General features: G+C 33.0%; 1 protein-coding gene across 1 annotated transcript; it reads right to left on the bottom strand.

Annotated features, from left to right (window-relative positions):
• Positions 1-2,191: 2,191 nt before the first annotated feature.
• LOC114251013 (rRNA methyltransferase 3, mitochondrial) lies at positions 2,192-9,647 on the bottom strand. Its single transcript, XM_028185158.2, has 5 exons — positions 8,802-9,647; positions 7,682-7,929; positions 6,431-6,586; positions 5,629-5,917; positions 2,192-2,426 (listed from the first exon to the last, which is right to left on the bottom strand). Exons 1-5 carry the CDS (start codon positions 9,200-9,202, stop codon positions 2,255-2,257), a joined length of 1,266 nt encoding a protein of 421 aa, XP_028040959.2. The 5' UTR covers positions 9,203-9,647; the 3' UTR covers positions 2,192-2,254.
• Positions 9,648-11,025: the final 1,378 nt, after the last annotated feature.

Below are 11,025 nucleotides of genomic sequence, written 5' to 3'. Positions count from 1 at the left end.
GTTCATATTTGCTAACATTCCGCACAGAAATAAATATTTCTTCACCGGTATTCTTGTTTTTTTTTTGAGAAATTCAAACAAAAAAATAATCAAAAATTTTGTTGTTGTCTAGACAATACTGGGGCCATCCTCTTACGCACACGACACGTCTTACTTCGTCGCGTTTAAACTGACAATTGATTCAGTAACTGAATTTAGAACAGTGTAATCAGAAGCTTCTAAATTTGCTTCTGATTTCAGTCGACTAAATTCAGCCAAATGTAATAAGCCTTTAATATAAAGATCCGGCGGTAGATTCTGCGAAGCGCTGCTCTTGCTAGGGGGCTAGTGTTAACAAATTTTCTCAGGTTGAACCAGCTCACCTTTCCGGGCGTAGCTGAAATAACCTCTAAGGCTACCAGCGAATAGGTGGGGGAAAAAAAAGTACGATTCCCGTCCGTTGGACATTGGTGCTCTTCCACCTACATATTTGAGCTAACTTTTACGTTAAAGAGAACGTTAAAAAACTCGCACTAAGTATAGTAACCGGCAAACATCGTGAGCAAATGACCTTGACTGCGCAGAACCGAATTTTAGATCACTTTGGTGGTGAGGGTGAGGCGCGACGGCAGGGGAAATCGTATCGAGCGCGTTATTGGTAGATCAGTCGAACCTTGCGTCCCGCACCGCGCCTTCGTTCCGCTTGCTCCCAAAAGTACGCTTGCGTACAGTGAAAAGTCTATCGTTATTAATCGTTAAGTTATATTTTGTTATAATTGCTTGTTGACTTTGTTGCCATTGCTATTTGTTGAATGTTTGTTGATTTTTTATAAAAAATACACTATGCCGCGACAAACTGGTGTAGTATTCAAAAGAAAGGGTAGAAAATTTGTGTACGACGTATATTGCTTCATTATAAAACAGGGGAAGAATTATATGAAATATATAATATACAGGGGAAGAATGATATAATATATGGAAAAAGTAAAACAGACTTCGGAAGCAACAAAAACATCAGTGAGTACTGTTAGGTGCATTATTAACGAAGCTAAAGGCTCTGGCTTGCTCATCGTGCTTGGGACTCCGGGTAAGAAAAGATCAGGGAAGAAGAAAGTTACCGGAATGGATAGTTTCGTTCAATCTGTAATAAAAAGATGTAATCATAATAACTACATAACAAGCAGCGAAACTCCGTACCGTAGAAAGGCTTCGAAAATTTTAAAGAAGGTATACATTTTAATGGCTCGGAATGAAGTTTACGACGAATTATGAAAGAGCTAGGCTTCAGATGGAAAAAAAAAACAGAAAATAATCGGAAGCTGGTAATTGAAAAAAGTAACATTCGATTACTACGAATCGAATATCTTCAAAAAATAATTAATTATAGACAAAAAAGAAGATCGAACCGACCGAGTCGTAAACTACACCGATGAGCCCTATGTCGACTTATCACGATGATGGCGACTCGGGTGATGAAAACAGTGATGATGATAATGGTCAAGATTATGATAACGAAAAAAAAATTACAAATACCAGCTTCGCTTCAACTGAACGAAGACCTGGCAACAGCTCTAGTTTTGACTTAATAGAAGGAATATCTATTTTACCCCAAGATTAAATTATTACAATTATTAACCTATATTTTTTGTTGATGTTCTAATAAATATATAAATAAATACATATGTTGATTTTAATAATTTAATTGCATTATGACGCAGAGTAAATAATGTTTTTGCACGTGAGTGTACCATGCGCAAACTTACCCCCACTACGTCAACAAATGCTCAAGAAGTTTGCCGGCTATTATACCCTGGTTGGTGCATTAGTTTGAACGTCCCCAATAGATGGCTTTAGTTTTTTAATTATAGGTAGTTATTTGTTCACATTCGTATCTGTAAACATGGTCAAATATTTTACGCTCCGTTTTATTTAAAGTACACGCAACATTTACGCAATTACGCGTTTAAGAAAATTTGGCATTGAAATTATCCACGATTTAACGTTTCAATTATTAAGTAGTAAGCTAACCGTTAAGATTTTCAAATCGATTCGATTATGAACATCCTCTTGCGTGTACGGATTTCAATTCATCCAATCTTAATTCAATAAAAATCCAAGAACATTCAGCACACAAAATTCAAATACTTATTTTTAACAATATTTGACCAAACAAACAACTGACCAAAGATATTCCCAATAAAAAAAATTAAAGTTATTTGTCAATTTTTATTTTATCTACATTTGAACACTACTATCTAATATGATAATTACAAATTTATGTGTTAAGTTCTGCTTCAACCTTTTCTTTTTTCATTTTGCTCCACGCTTGAACGAATTGTTTTTTTATTTCGCATGCAATTACAGCTGTAGCCATACCAGTGTTCAGACTGTCTACGCCTTCTATAAGGGGAATATTCAGTCTCAGTCCATTTCGACTAGAAGCAAACCTGAAATTGTTTTAATAGAACATTTATGTATTGACTATATGCTTTGATTTCTCTAAAAATGTAAGTACATAATAATATATATAAAGTGGCAAAGAAAAAAGATCCACTTTCTACAGTTTACGGAGCCATTTTCCTCCTTATTTATTTTATTTTTGAACACTATTGATATCACCAACTTAATAAAAACAAATAACTGGGAACAAATCATGCAAGGTCATCCGATCCCAAATTGGGATTCCTTGTGAGTACCAGAGACTGATATAAATACTTATATATATACATACATATGAGTCGTCTATTAACAAAGGTGGCAATCTGTGCATTTGGACAAAAAAATGTTATTGATATGTCAATACAGATTGATTTGAATATAATCGTCTCCTTCAAAGAATACGGTTCAAAACCTGCATTAAATAAAGGTTAATACTTAACCTGTTATTTATCTAAGATGTCGATCAGAAGAGTTTTGTGACTGCCAATGGAATACAAAGTCAATAATTCGTTTTTCTGATTTACGAATAATTGTCCAAAAGTCACATTGCCGGCTTTGATAACACCGGCCGACAAATGAAAATTTTTTGAAAGTTGTTTGTATTTGAGCCACAAATATCACCAATTTATACTATTTTAAACACAAAAACACCTACATATTTGCCCTATCACATCAGATTTTTTTAAAAGAAGGAAAAAGCATTTTTTTCAAAATTTCACGAAAAAAATCAATAATCATATTACAAAAACATATATTTGAACATTTACAAAGAAAACATTGAGTCTAAACAATGCTGCAGGACTATTTAGAGTGACATCTTTTACGTTTCGTGACAAAATTACGTCTGGGTGTAGTTTTTTTGTGAGTTTTTTTTGTAAGTATTTTCAGTAATATCACGTGTCAGTGACCAGCAGTAATCAGCCATCATATTCACATTTCATCGACCTTGGTACCTTGTCTCCATAGTTTTTATGTCCTGATGAAACCTTTCTCCCTGCTCTTTACTGTAATCACCAAGATTATCAGGAAAAAAGTCCACATGTGAATCTAGAAAGTGGAGTTTCATGCTCATATTACACCCCAATTTTTGATACTTATCCAATAAGTTTGCAACCTTATTTTTATAGTCGGGATGTTTATTATTTCCTAGAAAATTGTTGACAACATCTCTGAACGCCAGCCAAGCATCTGATTCAGTGTTATTCATTGTGGCATCAAATTTTTCATCAGCCATCAAAGATCTGATTTGCGGTCCATCGAACACTCCTTCTTTAATTTTTGCATCAGATAATCTTGGAATTTATTTAAACAGGTATTCAAAACTAGCATTGTTTTTATCCAATGCTTTAACGAACTGTTTCATCATACCGAGTTTGATATGAAGCGGAGGTAGTAAAATTTTTTCAGGACTAATTAAATTTTTTCGTTTAACGTTTATTGTTTCTACTTTGAGATTTTTACGAGGATTCCATTATTTTTGAACGTAGTGCTTGTCTTGTGCTATACTGTCCCACTCGCACAAGAAGCATGGAAATTTTGTATATAAGTAAAAAAAATTAAAAATATATATATAAGTACGTAACGTAAGATTTTTTTTTAAATAAACACACTAATTTCAGTAAAAAGTTTATGAACAAAGTAACTGTAGAAGTTTATTTGCATGTAACCTGTTTCGAATGGGTGTGTCGTTGTTGCAACTAATATATTTCCTCACTAGAGCTCGCACGATTCGAGAAAAGAGCGCCAAAATCTAAAATTTAATTTATTTTAATCAAAAAATTTAAAATAGCCAATGTCTTAATTTTTTTTAAAACCTGATGTGATACGATAAAATGAGGTATAATTTCGTGATCAGCACTACCAAATTAGTGGAAAAAAATAATCAGAACTTGAACAAGGAAAATTATGTCGGCCGGTGTAATAGTCGACTCATATATAGATAACTAGCTTTTGCCCGCGACTTTGTCCGCGTGGCATAACGCTAAATTTTACCCGCCTCTTCATTTACGTAGAAAGTGAATATATTTTTGAATAATAGAGAATGTTAAGGAGCTATTTAAGGTACCAAAATCACGCTTTCTAACCGACTTTAAAAGAGGAAGTTATCAATTCGACCATCATTTTTTATCTATGTATGTTCATACGATTTTTTTCTTTTTTCTTTTTTTTGTTCGAAAGGGTAAACTTCCCGAATGGTCCTATAATAAGATCTGATGATGGGTTCCTGGAGAAATCCAGCAAAATCTATAATTGTCAAAGCCTATCTTGAAGTGATTTGGGTGTTTCAATGTTGTAATGAATAACGTATTTGTTTGGATAGGGATTAATATAATCTTTATAAAAACACCTTCACAAATAATGCTTTATTTTAGAACAAATTTGGTTAGCAAAAAAAACGTTATAGTGAGCCCTGCCCACCTTTAATTATAGACATATGCTGTCGCGGACTTTTTTTTTTAAACCTTTAAAGTGGAACAATTGTGTTATACATTATTTTAGCGTAACTTTAACCGTTTCCGCAGCGCACGCAGCGGAACCTCTCAAAAGGGAGAAATACCCCGATTTTGAAACATTATTTATTGGTGCTCCGCTTGCTTTTGTCTTAGTACGATGTTATATAACGTATAGCCTTCCTCAATAAATGAGCTATTTGACACTGAAAGAATTTTTCAAATCGGACCAGTAGTTCCTGAGGTTACCGCGTTCAAACAAACAAACTGTTCAGCTTTATAATATTATAGTATAGATAAACACCTAGACAAAGAGCAAACACATCTATCTGCTTATCACAAGAATGTTTGCCCAATATGGGAATCGAACCCACGACCCTCGGCACAACAGTCAGGGGCGCTAACTGCTGCACCACCGAATAATCTACTATACAAAAATGTTTCCAATTGGTCTTTTAAAAAAAAAACCCCCAAAAACGTGGACCAATTAAAAAGCCTTATTTTAGGATTGTACTGAAAACTGTTACTTTTCTTAATCAAGTTAATTAATAGGTAATATAAAATCTGATGGCGGCCTTTATTGTTTTATGTGGCGTTGTTAAGATCTAGTAGGTGGTCCAATACAATCAATGAAGTGTCCTTAGTTCTCGTTGTTACTGATGGTAATTAGTAGTAAATGCTAAAATAGTCATAACAATAACTTAAATGACATAGACTCGCGAAAATTAATAATATAATAATGTATATTTAATAAACTTACTCATAACTATCCTCACTAATACCTTCCGTTTCACCTCCTATAATTAATGTGCTATGGCTAAAAGTAGAATAATCAACACCATAGTATGGCAAAACAGGTATAGTTGAAGCCAGAGAATCATGGCTATCTTCAACTGTATTCTTTGGATTACTGTCAGCTATGAAAATCGCTGATTCTGGTCTTGTATGTTCAGGCATTTCATTCCATTCTATTGATGGATAGATGGGTACTCTAAAATGTGCCCCTGCAGCGCTCCTTATAACTTTTGGATCCCATAAGTCTACACAACCTGTAATCAATGCAATAGCCAACAATATATATTCAATTTTAATTTTGCGAGGGAGTCTCCAGGGTCAACTCTGAACATGAAAACAATTATATATTTTTGTATTTTTGTACACAGTGAATTTTTAAGGTAAGTATTCAACTCTGCAATTTCTGAAAATGTACCGCCCTGTAATACAGCTAAAGATACATAAGAGTTCAGACACCACTGTAACCATTGTTCGGACTTCTTCCACAAAATCTAAGATGTATCTGATAAAATTGTTTTTAATGTCTACATCTACAGAAAGCTTGCAAAAATGGTGTTGCATACAAATCATGAGTCCAATATCCTAACAAAATTACTTTCACCGTACATTGAGCTGTTTCTGTCTGAAAGCTTTCATATAGTTATACAAACAGTGCCAAATGACTTACTATTAAGTATTTAGTTTATTTTAAATTAAGTTACAATCAACATAATTTAACAAAAAATTAATTGTTTTTAAATGTCAATAAAACTCTACTCCAATCATACCTTTAGTCAGTAGTACTTTTTCACACCCAACACCCATAGCAGCACGCAATATAGCACCTAAATTACCAGGAACACGAATATTATCACAGATAAAATTCAATGGTATTGTATTAGATTTTTTTTTAATATTCCCAGGAGTTGGTGTTTCAAATATACCTGAAAACATTGTAAGTTTTATTGAACACTTGGCAATAATAAATTAATAATTCATTAATTTATTATAATTAATAATTCATTAATTTATTATGTACAAAAGTTGTTTGCAAAGTACCTAGTATTCACACAGGAACACTAACATGCCTAAAACTAGACAAACACTAAATTGGAGAAAATTATAATCTGAAGAAAATCTTGAAAACAGTCACAAAGTGACAAAATCAAGCCCTGTAAATAATACATAATTTTTTTACCAAATTTATTAAATGTATGTTACCAACAAGTAGCAGGTTTTTTTTACATAGAAGGAATAGTAGTGTAATCTTATACAAGTACCTTGATGGTTATTGAAAGTATTGAGAGTAGTTGAGGAACAGAAGCTAGCATTTATTCTAATAATTTTACCATAACAATTACTAGCCTTGGAAAATTGGCAACTATCACCATCAAGAGAGGCTCAGGCACAAGTAATGGGCTCTGAACCTCTTAATTTAATAAGAGCATTGCTGAGACAATTATATACAAAGCACTGAACTACTATTCCAAAAAATTAATTATTCAATGATTTTGGTCATCAAAGTGTCTAAATGAAACAGACAACTAAAGTCCAGAATCTGCCTACTTAGTGCCCTAATAGGAAACTAGCACTAAGGACACCTTTATAAAATCGAACATTGGTGATGATTGGACTTGCCGATTCAGAAAGAAAAAGACAAAAATAATGTACCATATTTTCTATGATTGCAATGACTTAATAGAGATTTGAATGGATAATAAATATGTATCCACAAATAAGGACTAACTCTAGTTAACTGTTTGAATATTGTAGTGACTGTTTGAGACTTGAAGTAGAGGTCTATAGGATAAGATGTCGAGTGCAATCATATCTAGCGATGCATCGGTGTTTTTATCCCGCTGGCGGGTACTGGTTATCTAATGAAATACGTACTTAACAAATGTTCACAATTGACTTCCACAGTGAAGGAATACATCAAATTTTTAATTAATAAGATATTCTCACTCAAAGAGAACTTAAAATATTAATATTCATAAACTATTAAGTAGGAGCCATACCAATAATTACCAAATACATACCAAAAATGCCAGGTGAAGTTTCAACATCTGACCACATTTCTATATCTTTATATGGTATTTTATAAATTTTCACTCCAACAGTTGGTAAGAATGGCCGTATCTTATATAAATCATCAAGCCGGCTGAATATGATGTATTTAAGTTTACAATCAGCTTGAAGACCATCAGCAATCAATCTCCAGCCTTCAACTAATGACAATCCAGAGCGAGCTCTATCTTTTTTAGACTTTGATTTTACTAAAAGTGTGCTGAAAGTTTTGATTTTTCAAATATTTAGCATAATGTAATATTAAATTGATTATAATGATTCAAATAATGACAAAATTACTATTCAAATCGGACAGTAAAGATAATTAAATAATGATCTGTTAGATAGTCTTTCCAAGAAATACAGCTATGCTCTAATTCAAATTCTGCAATCTGGTACCAATATATTTTTGGAACAGCTTCCAAAACTATAAATAACATTGTTAACTAATTAATAATTTGTAAGCCTGCAGGGACAGTTACCACTATCCTGCCAAGCAATAAGGTATTCCAGTTGAAATGTCACTACAGCCATTGTACAATTAAATATTTCACCTCACATCTCAGTGAGTAGCAAAATTTACATTTTGATGTTTATGTGCTACGGTAACAGCTTGACTCCTGAGCCGTGAGCCTGATCACACATCAAACGAATAAATAAAAATTACAGCTACAGGCTATATCATCCATGACCACAAAAACGAAAAGTATTCCTCGCAAAATTAGTTTGAATTATGTCTACGACTCGCGAAACCCGCAGGAATTACAACAATAATTAATTAATTACCTTTCACTGGTGGTAGGACCTCTTGGGAGTCTGCACAGGTAGGTACCACCACCCTGCCTATTTCCGGCGTGAGCCGGAAGCAGTAATGCGTTCCGGTTCGAAGGGTGGGGTAGCCGTTGTAACTATACTGAGATCTTAGAACTTATATATCGAGGTGGGTGGCGCATTTACGTTGTAGATGTCTATGAGCTCCAGTAACCACTTAACACCAAGTGGGCTGTGAGCTCGTCCATCCATCTAAGCAATAAAAAAAAAACTAAAAAGTATATATGTTTCATACACAAAAAAATTAAATTGCATGCCTACCTAACGCGACCATCATTTCCCTTCAACTTTTCATACATTATTTCATTATTTTCGTTAAAAACTTTCTGCTGGTTCAAATAGAATTCGCGTCTTTTAATTTTATCTTGTCTTTGCTCTGTTATTTCTTTACATTTTTCTTTTGAAAATTTAGGCGAGGGTTCTTTCAGTTCTGAATTTATAACGGAAGACTTCGGGAATCCTTCAGTTTGATTATTTTTCATTGTACTTGGATCCAAATCAATGATCTTCTCCTTCTTTAAATCTACTTTTGTATTTTCGTAAGGAAGTAACACTTTGACCGGTTTTCTGTGAACCCATCTAGCGTACGATCTGTTGCACATAGCAGTAGATGATCGTATAATGATTTGAGAAAAACTTTGAAATAACTTTTTCTGAGACATCTTACTACACGATATTTTTTCCTTCTTCTTTCAGACCTCTATATTATTCTCAGTATTTTCAAATAAGTTTCAGTGAACGGTCAGTCATAAACATTAAAAAAACATAACCTATATGTAATCTACTAGTACCGTAAAATGGGGCGATTAGGGATTGAGAGGCGTATGGGGAAAAAAACAGGAAAATCTTTCGACGTACGAAATACATAATCAATATTGGTATTATATTCGTTGCAAAATCTTCCTTTTTTGTAGTTTAGTAGTAAAATGTTGAAAGTTCACAAAACAACTCTGAATATGCATGATAATAGCTGCTAACTTATAAAAAATCGCGTTTCAAATTAACTTCCTGTGGTGGTAATTATTTTAGTGCTAGAAACTTTGCTCTCTTTTATTTATTTGATAATAATAGAAGACGACTGTGATTTATAAACGTTATTTAGTGTTTGAACCATCATATATATTAAAGGTAAGTCTCAGTTGTTATTGGTTTTAATGTATTTGATAAAATAAAAATACATGTAAAAATCTGTTGTTTTTGGGGATATTGTGGACGTCTTAGTTACAAATAACAACCAAAAAGGGGTCAATTGGGATGACAATAAGAGAAATGGAAACGACCAAAGTATAAATAGGTACAGGTTTGTAGGGTTGTCTATGTAGTTATAACAATACTTTTTAAATTTGTTGGTAAAAATCTGGTTTATTCATGATGTTTTTGTCTAGAACTTTTATTCAGAATTATCATTGTGTTATTTTATTGTTTGGTAAATATTTATATTATCAGTTACGTATTGTTTTCTATTTTTAGATATGCCTCGCGTGTACGTATCAAAGAGTGCAAAGCCTTATAAGAGATATGATCCCTTAATATTAAAAACAGCAATAGAAGCCTATGAAATTGGGAATAAGTCTTTAGTTGAAATAGCTAAGCAATTTAATATAAGTAAGTCAATTTTGAACAGACATTTAACAAGAACAATGACATCTCAAGGTGGACAAAAATGTCTAAGTAATACATAATAAAATATTTAATATTTGTTCAGAGTGGGGGTATTCATCTGATTAATCCATGGAATAACCGACACACCTAATCTCTTAACCCAGATAAAAATATCAGCCCCTAAGTACTTACCAAGAACGAAGAAATATAAACCGTTTATAAGAAAGCCCACTCGTTCGAATTTAGGTGCTTGCTTTCCCATATACAGAATCGTTTGGGACTACAATAATGTCCACGGTAGCGTGGTCTCCGTCAATGTTCATTCGGAGTTGTCCGATTGCGCTGAACTAATTTTAAGTGATGAAATAGATGTTTTTTTTAATTGTTTCACAACTTACAGGACAAATCTGTCGCGGATCATTTCCCAAGTAAATATAAATTAATCATAAGTAAATAAATGTAATCAAGTTTTTGTTATATATATATATATATATATATATATTTGTTGTTAATGCACTGTCGATTGCACCTATAATTGAGGTGACATCTGCCATGTACTTTTGTCAGTTTTTCAATGTTTTTTAATGATGATCAATTTGTTGGTGCAACTAAATAAATAAATAAATTAAAACCAATAGTGCCAACCCTAGCAAATTTCTCATTTCGTCCCAATTTACCGCAATTTCCAGGTAAATAGGGATTACACCTATTTTTGCTTCTTTTGCTTAAACTGGAATGCTAGTTGCATAGTTTTAAATTGGACAACAAAGATGCCCCCAAGACTCAACTGATATAGTATTATATACATCAACAACTACCTTAAAATTGGTCATAAAGCTGGAATTTGTCCCTAATCGCCCCATTTTACCGGTATACGGTACGG

This window comes from Bombyx mandarina, chromosome 10, assembly GCF_030267445.1.
Source record: "Bombyx mandarina strain Sakado chromosome 10, ASM3026744v2".
NCBI classification, from domain to species: Eukaryota; Metazoa; Arthropoda; class Insecta; order Lepidoptera; family Bombycidae; genus Bombyx; species Bombyx mandarina.
The sequence above is the reverse complement of the archived record's forward strand: the minus strand, read 5'-3'. Positions and strand labels throughout refer to the sequence as shown.

Bases quoted from the DNA above. Each gene is read 5' to 3' on its own strand.
- LOC114251013 (XM_028185158.2), bottom strand. From the start codon at position 9,202: ATGTCTCAGAAAAAGTTATTTCAAAGTTTTTCTCAAATCATTATACGA. The intron at 6,587-7,681 runs GTATGTATTTGG...CAATGTTTTCAG, and splicing joins AACTTCACCTGGCATTTTTG to GTATATTTGAAACACCAACT. The intron at 5,918-6,430 runs GTATGATTGGAG...CATTGATTACAG, and splicing joins AAAAGTACTACTGACTAAAG to GTTGTGTAGACTTATGGGAT.